Raw genomic sequence first — 16,345 nt, 5'->3', positions numbered from 1 at the left:
CACGTGTTTAGTTTTTATCTTTAACACATACTTATATGTTATTATGTGGTTTGAATTACAGGTCAAGATCTCTGTCAAAAAGCTGTGTCAACCGCTGTCTGAAGACCAGTTTCAGCCCGTCATTGCTAATAACTACTACGAGAGCAAACACTTCCATTTTGAGCTGGACCGTTATCAGACTGACATGCTTGTCGCAATGTTTACATCGTTACCAATGACTCCTTCCGTTTCAACAAAGTGGAACGGTCTATACGCCTCTTTGCTTGCAGCTGCGAAAAGACAAGAATACAATGGAACGACCTCGAGTTTAAACGACGCTCCTACATTATCAGGAATGACCACAGGTGTTTCATATGCTTCCGCTCTTTGCAAAACCAGTACCACTACAACCACCACGGCTACGGTTGCTTCTAGCTCCCAACCAGGAACATGGAGCGGATTGTTTAAACCTGAAGTAGGCGCTAAAGACGAGTTGCCATTGAACCTAGAAACCGAAGATAAGGATGATTTGCTGGAAGCACCAGATACATGGGAGGATAGCATTTGGGCTGCCGATGACACAGAAGAATCTGAACGTGATCAAACTCGGGCAACAAACCTCAATCCTCAAGCACACGCTGCTACCGATAATAATAATAATAATAATAATGTCATGCATGGAAATACTCGGGTGGAAAGCCAACACATTGCCCCTGCAACGTATCAAGTTGAGCATGGTCAAACTTCATACACGAGCGGTCAACATTTCACGAAACCGTCTTCTTCATCTGAACCACTAAATTGCTATCAAGATTACAACTTGCCCTTATCTATTGATACAGACGAGAGAGACAAGGACGAAGATCATGAGACAGACAATTTATTCATTCCAAACAGATTTGTCGAGACGTCCACCGATCTACAATCAGTGGTGGCCAAAGTAATATATATACTTTTTGGGAATTGATAACTATGAGAACCATTTTATACTACAAAAAAATTTAAAAATAAAAAAAATCATAAAACAAAAAAAAAACACAAAAATAAAAAAAGTAAAAAAACTAAAGTTCTTATTTTTCATCCCGGTTTCTAAAAAGAAAAAAAAACGTAAAAAAAAATTCTCGGTTTAGCTAAATTATACATATACATATATGTATAATATGTATATATATGTACACATATGTTTTTTTCCTATACACATGTATAATTTAAGGTAAATGATAATGTACATATGTGTATATTACGTAACTAGAGATTAAATGAAAGTATACATATGCGTACAGGTATAATACGAATTAAAAAGAAAAAAAATTCGGTTTTTTTTTTAATGAAACCGGAATGAAATATAAGAATTTTGGTTTTTTTACTTTTTTAAAATTTTCAGTTTTGTTTGTTTTATAATTTTTTTAATATTTTTTAGAGGGTTTTTTTAGTGGTCCAAAATGGTTCTCAAAGTTCTCAATTTGCCAATGGTTCTCTTAGGATCCTTACCCTATATACATATATATATATATATATATGTTTTCTATCATTCTATGCTTATTGTTTCATGCAATTTTTCTGTTTTTTCGCTATATTTTTGTCTAACTGAGATTTTATGGTTATCGTGTGAAGTTAATGCAAGAATTTGAAGTGATGAAGATATCGCAGATGAAGCAGATTGTGAAAACCAATATGCTAGAGCAAGAACTGGTACACCAATATGTTATGTTTGTCCTTCCGTTAATGTTTTATTTTGCGTTATTTGCTTAATATGATTGCATTGTCATTTTGGTTCTCAGGATACTTCAAGACAAGAGATTGTGCAGCTTAGAAACCGGGTCAGGTTTTTGGAGTCTGGATTGCAACCAAATGTATACAATTTGTGGAAGTAAAGTAAATGATGAGGTTTTAGACATTGTATAAACTATAAACACAACTTTTCTTTATTTAGTGTTTATTTATTTAGTATTATTTTTTAACTAATTCATCAAATTTTCGGCAGGTTAAATGCTATATGGAGATTAGTTGTTGGGAGTTTGCTGCTAGTATGAAAAAAATCGGGAAAAGGAGTCGTTTCTTCACGTTTTGTTATGCGAGCTTTTGTTAGTGCAAAACAACATGAGTCTGGATTTGCCTTTTTTTAATCTTTTTTAGTTAATACTGATATGATGATTTGTGACTGCTTGCACATTAATATAAAAAAAAATCTTTTGATAGAACCCGCGATGTCATGTTGATGAAACAAATGCTTCTAAGAATTGACATACGAAGCAGTATCCGCATATTGAATGCTTTATATTATGTTTGGATGCCTAATAAGTTGTGGAAATCTGTTCTGAATGGAAAAAAAATGAATGTATGTTAAAAATGATTCGATTTTACCTCTCTACGACCCGATTGTATAGAATGTACGAACGCAATTTGTAACGAGAACTGGCCATCAAGTTAATATAAATGAAAATGTAACTAGCTACCTAATGTAACTCATTGTGTAACGAAAAGAAGATTCGATTCGATAATGGAGTATAGGGAATATGCAAATTTAGTAACATGAGGTTCAGTCAATCTACAACAAATATAGCTAATTACAAGTCAAAGATCTTGACATTGTTTTCCACAAATTTTAGTTATCATACTTTTTATACATATCACTAAAACTCGCCACACTATTAAAATACTGAAGCTCGAATTCTTCAACTCAAAGGGCGATATCATGAAACGAGGGCAAAACCGCAATAAGGGGATCTCCATAACCAACAGCTTCTGCAGAATCACATATACAATCATTACATTTACAAAACACGCATATTTTATAAAGAAATCAATTTGAATAACCGTAAAATTTCTAGTTTTAGAAACTTTTCGTTTTAAAACCGAATACTTGCCCGTTATAAAAATCTAATAACGATCAAATCAATGTTTTTATATATCGTACCTCCATCTTCGACAAGGATCTTAATGACTTCCCCGTCTACATCCGCCTGTATAATAATATTTCAAAAGACACAATTACACAAAGAGTGATCAGATTTTAACAAAAAAGCTTGTCGCTTTTAAGAGCAAAAAATTAGAGGACCTCGTCTCACCTTTACAGGAAGCTCGGTGCCAAACTGGTCCAAGTAGCATATTGTTTGTCCTTCTTTAATCACACTGCCCTGTAAAAAAAATAAAAAAATAAAAAAATAAAACTAAAATAAAAAAAAACCTTCACATAAATCATATTTATGTATTATGTACACCAAATATATATAGCAATTTCTATAAGCAAAAACTTTAGATGTTACATTTTGTATGGTATTGATAAAAGAGACGATAGGGGGCAAAATATTATTACCTCTTTACAAACAGGAGGCTGCTTCTTGCCTTTGAGTGTCCTTCCTTCACGGAACGATCCAACCTGGCAAATCAAATGAAATACAAAATAAAATAAAACTGGAAATAAATTGCCACCTCTAAGATTAACTACCATAGGCTTTAAATAACAAAGGAGCATTTATAACTCGAGTGTATACCGTTGGACATGATATGAAAACATATCCGGTAGCTCCAGAAGCTTCCAGTGCTGCTAATTTGTTTGACTTCTTAACGCTCGCGTTTGCAAATGGATTTGCTATTGGTTTTTCAGAAGAAGTTGGTGAGTCAGCGGGAATGGAGTCGGTCATTGGTTTACTTGGAATTGGTGGTGCTTCTGTAGGTGAAGCAATAAGCATCGGGGCTTTGGTTGATTGAATGTTCCGCCTAAGATGCATTTCAAAATCTCCAATCTATGCGAAATAAAAAACAATGACTTTTTGTCACATTTGGAAATCTTGAACTTAATGATTAAATAAATATGGCGTTTAATTGGATATTAAGGTATGAGTGTACCTTTATTTTCAGCTCGGCAATCTGTGTCTCGTCACAGACTCCCGCAACAAGGTCCTAATATTATAGAAGTAAGCACGCAAATTAAAAACATGAATCTAAAGAAAAAAAATGTTAGTGTAAAAATATATATGATTCGTCTGAACTCACCTCAAAACCGCTAGGAAAAGTTGCGCCTCGTGAAGTACTTTTCTCCAACGAGCCTTCAAAATGGAAATGAAAGAATAAACATAGATATTAAGGGAATAATGGAAATAAAATCTCATGCATATTGGAAGCATGAAACCGTTTTCGTTCACATAATGATGAGCAGTTATTGCTGCATATGAACTACTGACTCACCATAAGGCTCGTTAATAACAGCAGTATCAGACGCCTTCGCACATGACACGAGAATTCCTGCTTGCTTTTTTGGAGAAGAAACAAGCTCTCGACCAAATGTTGGGATATGATATTTAGTTGATTCGAACCATTTGGCGTTATGCATAGGAACTGCTGCAGGTCTTGCAGCTGCAGAACCAGAATGCGCGATTATAACATGACATATCAACTTAAGCATGCTAATTGCTAAAAGTATCACTAGCAAATGCATTGGTACTAAACATATAAGAATCTAGCATGACATATCAACTTAATAATATAAACGCCTCAGATCTTCAAGGTTAAATAGTATACTGACAGCACGTCTGTTGACTGTTGGGACAGGTTAAGATACGATTACGGGTCCCTCATAGCAAAACACACGATTTGGATTGTGTTTTTAATCATTGTCCTTTTTTTCACACAAAAACAAAAACAAAAAAAAAAAAAAACCAACTTAAAATTCTTGATACGCCAGAATGATGATAAGGGTTTTCCGTAAAATATACCGCATCCTTGCATTCAAGGTGTGTCTGTTTCCATAATTCCATTAATGTTGATTAATATCAATGGCGGAGCAGGAGTTACCCCCCCCCCCCCCAATCAAACTAATGAAGCCTTTAATTAGCTTGGTTGTTGGTCTAGCACTCCTACAAGTCTCACATAAAACCAGACATGTATTTTGTATACACGCGTAATCACCAAAAAGCCTGAGCCAAGTTACCAAGTTTGCACCCGGTAACTTGCTCTGGTTTTATGGCGATTGTTCCCATGTACAAAATAACAAGTCTGCTTCCTACGAGTATCGTAGGAGAGCCAAAGTAACAACCGAACTTATCAAAAGACTTTCATGGTCAGATTACTGGTTTTAATGGAATCCTGTTGATCATATCCTTGGAAACATAATGCACCTACACAATGTTACCCCAAACAAATAATGGTTTCCTTTAATAATAATAACAACAATAATACAAAGGCGCATTAACATCATTAATCCAGTTCTCTTAATTTATGTTAAAAGTGATATTTAGATCTAGATACACATCAATTTGAGCTAAACTACTTACACAAATACAAGATCTACCACTGAATCAAACATTAATTTCACATAATAATAAAGGATTCAAACAGCTTGTTAACAAAATGTCATGTTAAATCATATAAAAGAAAGAAGATTACAGTGAAAAGTGGTGCATAAAACAGCTGCTGATGATGATGATTCCGCCATAGAAAAATGAACACTCGTAATGTCCGCCGTAAGTATTGCTCGTTACTGTTAAGTGATAGTTGTGTTGTCTTTACTTTTGGTGGTGGAGTTATGACGTGTCATAGAGACAGGCCAAAGTGGTTGAGTTTGGTTTCTGTTGACTTAAATGATTTTTTTTTATTTGACTGAATTTGGAACATAACATGTTCTCCAAAACCGTAGTAAACAATGATTTGTTACCGATAATATTTGGAAAGTAAGAAATAGGAACTTTAAAAAAAAAAGTCATTTTATATTGTTTTAATTAGTGACTAGTGAGTGAGACTGGGAGATCATTGATTCTCTTGATTTTCGATTATTTTAGTATTATTATATTACATAGTAGCTTTAATTATTAAACATTTAAAAGAGAGTAAATTAATTTTAGGGTGAAGCGATGTACATCAAGTCATCAACTAGTCCACTAATTACCAGCGTTGGTAAAAATCGGATGGTGGGTGAAGAATAGCGATTAATTGAGATTAGCCGAGATTAATTGTATTGGATTTTAATGTATAATTTTCAGTTTTATCACATATATATTTATATGTGATTTTTAGTTTTATATATACACATTCACATTTTGACAGGAAATTGGCTGGACATCGCTGATTTTGGTCGGAAGCTCGTCGAAAATCGCCGATTTTGGCAAGAACTTCATAAAAAAAAAACCGACTAAGTCTGATTAATCCTGATTTTGACAAGATTTGACCCTTGACCGATTAATTGGCATATTATCCCAAAATTAATCAGTGGGGTGGGGACTAGAGGTGCACACACCGGTTTAAAACTCAAATCTGGTTTGGGTTAAAACCGGTTCGGTTTGGTCAACAAAATTCAAAAGCGGTTTAGGATCGGTTTCAGTTCGGGTTGAAACCGGTTTCTTACCATGGTACGATCGGTTTCGGTTTGGGTTTTGATCGGTTTGGGTTTTGATCGGTTTCGGTTCGGTTTTTGCCGGTTTCGGTTCGGTTAACCGGTTTGGAACCGGTTTTGGTGGAGAAAATTACAAACCGGTTCCAAACCTACGGTTTCAATCGGTTCCAAACCGGTTTCTACATAATCGGTTTCAAACCGGTTCGGTTTCGATTCAGTTTTCGGGTCGGTTCGGTTAACCGGTCTATTTGCCCACCTCTAGTTGGGACTAGTGATTAATTGAGGATTAATCGACACCTAGTCAAGATTTTTACAACACTGCTAACTACTATATGTATAAATTTTCAGTGTTGTGCATCATTTTACCATAAAATCTCCTAGAGATAAACACACGTTTATCCAAATCTAAGCGGTCTTTTGCAAAGAAATCGTCAAATCTAAACGCCTGATTTCCTGGGATATCCAAATCTAAACGCCCACTTACAAAGAAACTACCAAATATGAACTTTTGTATACAAGTAAAACTACTAAGTTGACACTAAAGTAAGAATCACAATGATCCATATATAGTTATATGGTAACTTTAGATATACTAAATTCAAAAGCACTCAATTGATAACAAATCATTCATAGATTATATGGAGGTATGTTAGTCTCGCAAACGCAATTTCCTCCTTTTCTCAAGGGAAAAAACTAAGGAACCTATTACATGTAACAACGGTTAAAAACACTCAATTAAACCAGTTGTATCAAGACACATGTGTGGTAAAAAAATTTCTCCCCTGCTTATAATTTATGATTGTTTGTGTGGCTTTAGAAATAAATTTAAAGAGCGTGCAAGTTAGCTGTTTCATAGGAAAGTTATGTGGATGGTCCATAATCCAACCGGCAAGTCCTTTTCAATATGGTGTAGTGTTAGAAATCATGCGTTTCTCAATTGAGACTCATGTTCAATCTTCATAGACACTTTAGGAGTCATAGGGGCTCAATAAAGGAAGACTTGTGTGATATTCGTGATCTCCAGTTCGATCATGAGGGCGCACGAGTTTTACCATCAGTGAGCCTTCGGGTGGGTGAGCTTTCCCGAAACTGAAGATAACTTGGAGGCGCTTAAGGGCTCTGTACAGCTAGGTTAGACCAGCTTACGGTGATCTTTTACCATTAAGTCATCCCGTACAGAGTACCCAGATAGTTTTTCATAATCTAAAGTCTAAACCCATAAAGTTCTATATATTAATGTATCAAAAGTTCAAAACTAAATGCTTCACACAAGATAAAGTTATTATTATTCAATGGTAAAAACTAAGCATATATATTCTATAATAGGGAAAATCTCATAGGATAGTAATCAACTTTCAAAAGTGTTTTAATTAAGTCACTGATGCATATTTTCCCCAAATCGGGTCACTAAATCTTCAAATCAAGTCTCACCGATTTTTGTGTACATCAAGAAAGAAATGAATGATAAGATGTGGGTGTCGGAATTTGCAATATATGTAGTTAAATTTAAAAATTTTTAAAAAACGTTAATTATATTAAAATTTAAAAATAAAAAATAAAATTCACGTCGCCACTTAACGTCAACTTCAAAAAAAAGATAAAAAGATTTCTTATGTGAAACAGAAAAGAAATTGGTTAAAAAAACATGTTAAAACTTTTAATTTAATCAAACACGAAAGTTGAGTGACCTAACTGGAACACTTTTTAAAGTTAAGTGACCTAACTGAAACACTTTTTAAAGTTAGTTACTATTATATGAAGTTGCCTCATTCTAATATTCTACATAGACATATTCAATATTTTGCAAAGCAACTTTAATATCCACAAATCATTTAAAACATACCACATATATATACATAAACATACACAAACAATCATCATTTTTAAACTTAAAACTCAACCAATACTTAGATTAAGAATCTCACGAAACTCCAACCTTCTAGTTTCCGTATAAAACGTCTTATACTTATTCGGCCAATAAGTCAACCAAATCCACCCTTTGACTTCCCAATCCATAGTTTGACCAATCACCCCACTTCCAAACTTCCACAACACCCGTTCACCATACTCATCACCCGCGAATATAACACTTCCCTGCCTCGTAAACGGTCGGTACGCGCTCGAATACCGGTCCCTAAACCACGCCTTCGGGTTAATCAACGAGAACTTCGAAGGCTTTGACGAGAACACCTCGCGCCCATTGACACTATCATGTAGGAACCAATTGAACTCGACGCTATTCCCATAGACGGATTGCTCGAATTTCCATGGTTTTAGATTGGTGGTGATGGTTTCACCGACGGAAACGGATATGTGAGGGTTTGGTGGCTCGAATGTGGCTTCGATGGACTTCTCGAAGCCGATTTCACAAGTTGGGTTTTCGGATGATTTACTTACGGACACGCTTAGGACGTTGGTTTGGATTGTGGGGGTGAGTTGGAGGGAAATGCGTGACGGGAAGTGTTTTTCGTCGGGTCCGGCTCCTCGTTCGGTCATTAAAGTGTTGTTTAAGAGCCGTATAACATCACACCTGGTACATAAATAGATAGATAATTAATATTGTAATGTTATGAAAAAAAATATAATAACATGTACTTTTTATTTAATAAAAATAAAAATAAAAATATGTTGAGTTTATTATAAGCATAGTTTTGTCCACGTATGATGTGCATGGATGTACAACCATGTGTCATGTATATCTAAGTGCATATGCATGTTCGTTTTTTGGTAAAATTGTTACTTGTAAGGTCATCTTGCTTTCCTTATGAAACAGTGATTATATATACAATTTATTAACTTTTTTTAAAACGACGATTTTTTGTATTTATGTTATCATACTGTCTAAATTTGGAGAGCCACGATATCTCACTCTGACCAGACTATGTTGTTTTAACTAAGCCCAGTTTCCCTGGGAAATCATAGCACTTGACAGTCGTTGTACCGCCATAAAAACATAACTCTCTAACATAACACACGGTAGGATTAAACCCGGGTTATCAAGATTCAAGAGTCAAATAATTGATTGTATATATTTTATTTTACTACTAATGCACTATTTCTCTCTCAAATTTTATAAACATTTAAACTGTTTTAATTATACGTGACAATTTAGAACCTGTTTATTAAAATTGGCCCCACTTAAAACTGCTATGGGTTATAATATCTTAATCAATTTGTTTTAATTAAAAAAAATGAGATCATTGTTATAATAGTATAATTGTAAATCATGTTTATGTTTAATACGTTATGATTTTCAAAATAATGACAATACCTATTAACGCGTCAACTCATCCTGACATTTTATACTTACTTATTAACTACTTATCTGTTACGTCGTTAATTAAACACGTCTAATCTTTATCATTTTAATACGCTTAATCATAGAGATTTAGCAAGATTACACTCCATACAAATTACTTCCCCACACGAGATGGAGTACTTGTTGGGACCTAGTACGTGTTAATCATACCATATATAATTCTAGTGTAACATGCAAGCAAAGAAATTGTGAAAGTCTTGTGGTCATCTCATCTATTCTACCCAACTTAGCTTGTTGCATTAAATAAATATTAAATGTTGATGATGTATATATAATCCAAATAAAATAAAATCAAACAACTTAAAAAGATATATATCTATACTCTATAATAAAATCGTTCATACCTCACATTATCGATGCTAACGAGAACATCAATCCACTTCTCTAGAACCATCACTTGATGATTCAATTGGATCACCCCTTCAAGTTGATGATAGTTCAAGGAAAACCCTAGCTTTTGATTTTCTTGTCCAATACCATTACACTTTTCAATCTCCATAGCAATCAAAGGACAATACAATTGAATTTTCCATAACCCTAATCCCGAGCTGGACGAAGAATACATCGGTGAGCGTGCTTTTCGTGCATGATTCATCGTTCTTAGCTCCATGATGCAATTTGTGATTGCAAGATTCATGGATCTCATCCATTGTTCTTCTGAGTTTGATCCTATCAACCTCATCAATCTCTTAGAAGTTTCTCTTGCCCACGGAGACGCGAATTGGTCTCTAAGAGTGTTTATACAATCAAACCTCATATCTTGAGGAGCTTCATATACCGATACAACGAAAGAAAGTGCAAGAAACAAGAAATTAACTATGTCTTTAAGGTCAGGAATCGAATTTGGTTTGGGGAGCTTGAAGAAAGAATTAGAGAGGTTAATAAGGGTGTAGTTAAGAATATCTTTGATGATATTAGTCAACAATTTGGAAATAGCAAGTTGTTCATGAACAAAGGTGTTATTAATATTAATGGATTTGAGTGGTTTAGAGGTCCAAAGAAAGATGGGTAGGTTGCAATTTGCAATGATGGAGAAAGAGATAGAAGAAGGGTGGATTTGGGTTTTGGAAATGGAGAGTTCAAGACAAGGTTGAGATGAAGAACAAATGCATATAGATTTTGTGTTGGTTTGCCATTGAGATTGTGGTGGTAGGCTTTGAATCCAACCCCATATATCAGGAAATGAAGAAGGGATCATGTTCACTCTTCTTGAGAGGTTTATGGAGTCAAAGGATGTAAAAGAACTCATAGGAACATATGTTGCATGCAGTTAATTGATCTTTAAAACATAAACAGTGTATATATAGAAGATATATATAGATAGATAGATGGATAGATGTGGTGAGCTACAAATTATTAATTAATACATATACAGAGAATGATATACGTTTATAATCAATATTGTAGATTCCTTTTTTTCCGTGTGTATAAAGATTGATATCATCTCACAAAAGTAACCCATTATCAGAGAGAAATATAGTTTAAATATACCAATATTTAGGGGAAAGTGAATACGGTGCTGTTAGTCGGTCTAAGCTTATACGCAAAACCCATCAAAACTACGTAGTTTTGATTAAAATTTCTAAACCCAATTAATTAACGAGGAAAGTAAATACGGTGCTGTCACACACCTAACCTTAGACGCAAAACACTCAAAACTACATCGTTTTAATTTAAAACCATAAAATATAAACAAGACACATTTTTTTTATTTAATCATTTTTCCATAAATTTAGTTGCTGCTCATCTTTCTCAAAATCAATCGGGAGCGTTCCTCTTTGTTTGGTTCATTCTATGTCAATTTAATCACTTCATGCCAATTTTTTTTAGAATGGATGAATAATTAATAACAGCCTTATGTGAATCATTGTTAACTGAAACAAATTCAAGGGTGAATAAGAGTTCGATTTGCAATGATTGTAGCCATATATATTATTGCAGTACAAATCTTTTCCATTTATTATTGAACAATTAGAGATCGTTTTTCCTACTGTGTGAACCATGAATCTGTAAATTGAAATGATGAACCGAAATGGATGTGTTTGCAAAGTTGGACGGGATTAGGAAAGATGAACAACATATAGCAAAATTAACAGAGAACCGAATTATCATTCTATGGAGATAAAATAGGAAATAGATATATGATGGTTGGGTAAAAGTTAGTTATTATTATATATTAATTAGTTATATTTAGGTAAATAAATGAATGAACATTGGTACTTCAAGCATTGTTTACGTGTTTCAGGACATTGGAGGCTATGGAGCTTAACGAGGATATTTACGGGCTTGGAATGAAGATCGAGAAGTGAAAGATTGGAAGTGCACGCATCACGAGGCAATAAAGAAAAGAAAATAAAAATGCAGAAAAGTTACATCTTCGCGATATGCGAAGATGCAAAGAAGGGCAACTTCGCGTATAGGATGTCGGCCGCGACTATTTTGTCCTTCGCGATACGCGAAGAAGCATGCTGGGACATCTTCGCGATACGCGAAGATGCTTAAGTCGGCCAAAAATTTAGGTTTTGCCTTATATAAACCCTTTAACCTCCCCATTCGGTTATAGACGACTTCCAGTGGCAAAAGAGGCTGCTGAGGACGATCTTCCATCATTCCAAGGCTTCCGGTTCATCTCGGGTTTGCATGTTCATTAAGATAAGTGATATAATCGATATGTCGATGCTTGGCTAAGTTCTTTGTTCATTCTTGGCTAGGTTTTTGTGTATTTTAACTTCTGACCAGATTCTAATACTTAAGGTTTATGAGCTTGATTGAGTTATTGTTTTAGTCTTGCTTAATTATTGATTGATTATTTAAACAACTTGTGTTTGGGATTATTAATTGATGCATTATTTGTTTGGTTGTGTTCATCAACATTTAGGGTTTGAGCTCTTGTGTCATTGATTAGTTATCATCAAATATTGTTTCTTCATTGGTTTTAACAAACATAAGTTGGTAGTTAGGTAAACCGAGTTCAATTGTGTCATCAATTCGGTTAGGGTATCGTTTGACATCACAATCAAACTATTAGGTTTAGTAATTAGGTTTAGTAATTACTGCGTAATCAAGGGAATCTGGGATTAAGTTGAATATCACATTAACCGAACCTAGAATGAATGTTTTCATTAATATTGTTTGAAAAGTTTTTAAGTAATAATTAAGTTTTAATTAAAGCTTTTCTAAAAACCGCTTGACATCGTCTGTCCGTCGTAGTTAATTAATTAATTTAGTCATATTAAAATTAGCACTTTCCTTGAGTCCCTGTGGAGACGACCTTACTTACCCGTACTAGTTTATAGGTATTTAAGTCTTAATTAATTGTTTTTGAGTAGACTACGACAACCTACGTCAATATATTTGATTGATTTTTTCTTTACTCAAACTACGTAGTTTGGAGTGTTTTACGTCTAAGGTTAGGCGTATGACAGCACCGTATTCACAAATCTTCCAACAAATTAATTTCAATAGCACATAAAGTTTTCCAAACGATTACCATCAAATTAATTATTATCTATTGAATAAACAGTTGCTGTTAACTATATAGAATCTAAACTTGTGTCAACAGAGATTAGCGAAGAGTGTCCAAATAAATAAACTAAACTTTGATGAATAAATACAGAGTCACCATAATATTAATTTCAACTATGAATGGACAAGGAAGTGATTTCATGAACTTAAGTGTCAACAAGCAGAGAAGGATAATACGAGCAAATTAGGGGCGTGATTTATGAAGTTGTTTAATTGATTTTAAGGAATTTTAATCAAAACTACGTAGTTTTGATGGGTTTTGCGTGTAAGCTTAAACGACTAACAGCACCTTATTCACTTTCCCCATTAATTTATGCAATTGTGCCTTTAAGCAATTAATAAATCACCTCTAATCATCTACGTGATCATATCTTATTTTTAATTGCCATCTACACGTGAAATTGCATTTTATAATTTTTTTCGAACAGTAACTTTCATTAAATACGACACACTAGAAGAAACTAAAGGCTCAAGAGACACTACAAACATTAGAAAAAGTAATTACACCAATCTTTTCAAAACAAATATGAAATATCTAAAGCCAAACCTATTTTTAATCCAAATGACCTATATTAATTTAGCTTTTATGAATATAAAAATTAGGTTTTATTAATATGCTAATTTTAAGAACGTAAGAAATATGGGTTTCGGAGGGAGAAAAGTATAGGCGGGGCCATCCCTTTTGAGCCCTTGCCTCACCATAGTTAAAAACTCTAGTTCCAACTGGTCTTGTTGGTATGCGTCCAACTGGAACCGGAGCTGGTCCAGTTGGTCGCCGTGCTCGTCCAAGAAGTCTTAAGACGGGCCTATTATTCGATCAAGATTTTTCAGCGTGATGTTTGGTGAAAATTTTTATTTGAATTGCATGTGCTGTTTGGTAAGTGCGTTTAACTTTTCTAAACGTCTCTTAAAGCTTTTTTTTACATACTCTAGTCATTTCAGCGGATCAAACCCCACTTGTGGCCTAGTGGTAAGAGGCTTGGGCTCTCCAATGGAGACTCAAGTTCGAATCCCACTTGTGTCATATTTGGGTGGATATTGGCAATTAAGAATTTGAGCTAGACCTTAAATGTTGCCAGTTCGAATCCTGAGCCCACCCGGGTTTTCGTCCCACTGTGTGTTACGCCTGAGAGTTCTGCTCTTGTGGTGGCACAACGGCTGTCAAGTGGCAATTGGCGGTATGGTTTCCCGGGGGAATGCCCGAGCCAAACTCTAAAGCCAGCGTGGGCCCGGTTTAAGACAACATAGTCTGACCAGAACGGGGCATCAGGGCTCTCCAAATTTAGAGAGTGCGGTAGCCTAAATATAAGAAATTCGCCGTTCTAAAAAAATCAAAATCACTTATATTATTTCGTTACTATTAATTGTAAAATGTACAATATGGGTGTATATCTTTTTGAGAAAAAATATCATTCTTTTGTTTTGACAATTGATTTAGAGGACACGCCGGCCTTTTTTATTTTAGCAAATAAAGGTTTCGTCTTATAGTTTTATTGTGTTAAAAGAGAAACAACGAGTAAAAAGAAAAAAAAATCTTTTCATGCTATGGTGTGTGGACCAAAACATTCTCACGGGTTGATTTGTAGGATGCGTGCTATCATGTTTTAGATTTACGAAGAACTGTTCTTTTATCTTGCATGTCCAAGATTTAACGGTCGTGTTGTGTTACATGTTGAGATGATTAGAGACTCTTAGTGCGTATTAAATAACGTTAGTGACTTTTAGAACACAAACTCCTTTACATTTTTGGTTATGATTTACTTAACTAGTATCAAATTTCTTTTATAGTGTAAACATTTCTTTTCAAAGATATAGTTGATGCAGCTTGACTTACATTACTACTATATATTCCGTTTATCCCCACACTTTTTAATAATTTTTTAGAAAGTTGTTAATATCTTTCAGTTATTATCATTTGATTTTTATTAGATTGTTTTTAAATGTTTGATCAATATTTATACATAAATTTAACCATATCAACTGTTATAAAATCATAATATATGTACTGACATAAACATAAAAAATAACTAAAATGCGCTTCAAACTGAAAAAAATGACATGGATCTACACATTCAAAAGTTGTACAAGATTTATACTTTAGAGTTGTATAAGTTATAACAATGACACAAGTTTGAAACACCTAATTAATCTAAAATATAAAATTACCATGATTTAATTAGGTTATTAAGACTTAAGAGCCAATAAGGTCATTGTATTGTTTTGGTGAAATACACAATGGAGACAGTGGGTATGTGACCAATGATAAAAATAAGGCATATAAAAATGCTTTAACAACATGATTCTTGGCTTTTCTTTTCTTGCTTGTACAATGATGAGTGTGAATAAAACTAGTTTCAAAGCATATATCCACTTTGGTTTAAAAGTGTCAACACTTAAAAATACATTGTATATATATGTATAAGTTTTGGTAACTAAAGAGAATATAATAGTGGTTATATTTATATATTCATAAAAGCTATACACATGATCTATGGAAAACAAAGAATAATATATTTGGTTTTAATTAGACTATGTTTAACAGCTTAGATGCATTAAAGAAAAGTCCGGTAAGAAGCCAGACCCAAAAACAAATTACACCAAAAGGAGAGGGTTTTTAGCTACTCCTCCCAAGCAAAGTTACATTTTCAATTTCTATTCAGCTACCAAGTGAAAGAAAAATAAATATTCGAATAAAAAACTTCTCCGCTTAGAATCTCTTTCGGCCAAAAAAGTAGCATATTTATGAATCTCCATATAGCCCCCTGTGACAGGAAACACACACACTCATAAATAACGTGCTATTAAGGAACCATAAATAACAAATAATTGGTGTGCATGTGAAGACGACCACGAGCTTTCTGGCCTCAAGGTTTTCAACATTCAAAGGCGAATTTATTCCTAGGAATCTAGGATTTTTCTTAGCACGGCTCCTATATATATTCGCCAACCTAAAGTAACATCCATATAGCCAGCCTATAATAGAATATAATGTTGCATAATTAAAGGTGAGCCTTTTCTTTTGCCATGTTGGAATGCCTAACTTATAACTTATAATGCTTGACCTATAAAACAACAAAACAAAGGTGAGTAATTGCAACCCATGCCACTTAACTAGGAATAACCATCCACGGTAGTATGATAACATTATAGTTGGTTTAAAAACTTATAAAATTACTAAAAAAAAGTATTCTCAT

At 34.0% G+C, this 16,345-nt stretch overlaps 2 protein-coding genes and 1 long non-coding RNA gene across 3 annotated transcripts; 1 reads left to right on the top strand and 2 right to left on the bottom strand.

The window, feature by feature from the left end:
• The first annotated feature begins 856 nt into the window (after positions 1–856).
• LOC143597713 (uncharacterized) lies at positions 857–1,868 on the top strand. Its single transcript, XR_013146981.1, has 3 exons — positions 857–919; positions 1,594–1,671; positions 1,761–1,868. It is a non-coding gene; the product is annotated as an uncharacterized LOC143597713 (long non-coding RNA).
• A 730-nt stretch (positions 1,869–2,598) lies between these two features.
• Positions 2,599–4,337, bottom strand: LOC143597711 (uncharacterized). The gene is made up of 8 exons (XM_077076133.1): positions 4,168–4,337; positions 3,976–4,028; positions 3,829–3,882; positions 3,474–3,725; positions 3,296–3,358; positions 3,048–3,116; positions 2,897–2,942; positions 2,599–2,724 (listed from the first exon to the last, which is right to left on the bottom strand). Exons 1-8 carry the CDS (start codon positions 4,310–4,312, stop codon positions 2,660–2,662), a joined length of 747 nt encoding a protein of 248 aa, XP_076932248.1. The 5' UTR covers positions 4,313–4,337; the 3' UTR covers positions 2,599–2,659.
• Positions 4,338–8,203: 3,866 nt separating this feature from the next.
• Positions 8,204–10,824, bottom strand: LOC143597708 (uncharacterized). The gene is made up of 2 exons (XM_077076131.1): positions 9,971–10,824; positions 8,204–8,837 (listed from the first exon to the last, which is right to left on the bottom strand). The coding sequence occupies exons 1-2, from the start codon at positions 10,822–10,824 to the stop codon at positions 8,204–8,206; spliced, it is 1,488 nt and encodes a 495-aa protein (XP_076932246.1).
• Positions 10,825–16,345: the final 5,521 nt, after the last annotated feature.

Source organism: Bidens hawaiensis, unplaced genomic scaffold, assembly GCF_021521415.1.
Source record: "Bidens hawaiensis isolate Kalapana, Puna unplaced genomic scaffold, B.hawaiensis_p1.1 tig00048921_1, whole genome shotgun sequence".
Lineage (NCBI taxonomy): Eukaryota > Viridiplantae > Streptophyta > Magnoliopsida > Asterales > Asteraceae > Bidens > Bidens hawaiensis.
Note: the sequence above shows the minus strand (reverse complement) of the source record. Positions and strands in the feature narration are given on the sequence as shown.

Bases quoted from the DNA above. Each gene is read 5' to 3' on its own strand.
- LOC143597708 (XM_077076131.1), bottom strand. From the start codon at position 10,824: ATGATCCCTTCTTCATTTCCTGATATATGGGGTTGGATTCAAAGCCTA. The intron at 8,838-9,970 runs GTATGAACGATT...TTTATGTACCAG, and splicing joins GTTAGCATCGATAATGTGAG to GTGTGATGTTATACGGCTCT.
- LOC143597711 (XM_077076133.1), bottom strand. From the start codon at position 4,312: ATGCATAACGCCAAATGGTTCGAATCAACTAAATATCATATCCCAACA. The intron at 3,117-3,295 runs GTAATAATATTT...TTTTTTTTACAG, and splicing joins AGCCTCCTGTTTGTAAAGAG to GGCAGTGTGATTAAAGAAGG. The intron at 2,943-3,047 runs GTGAGACGAGGT...ATTATTATACAG, and splicing joins GCACCGAGCTTCCTGTAAAG to GCGGATGTAGACGGGGAAGT.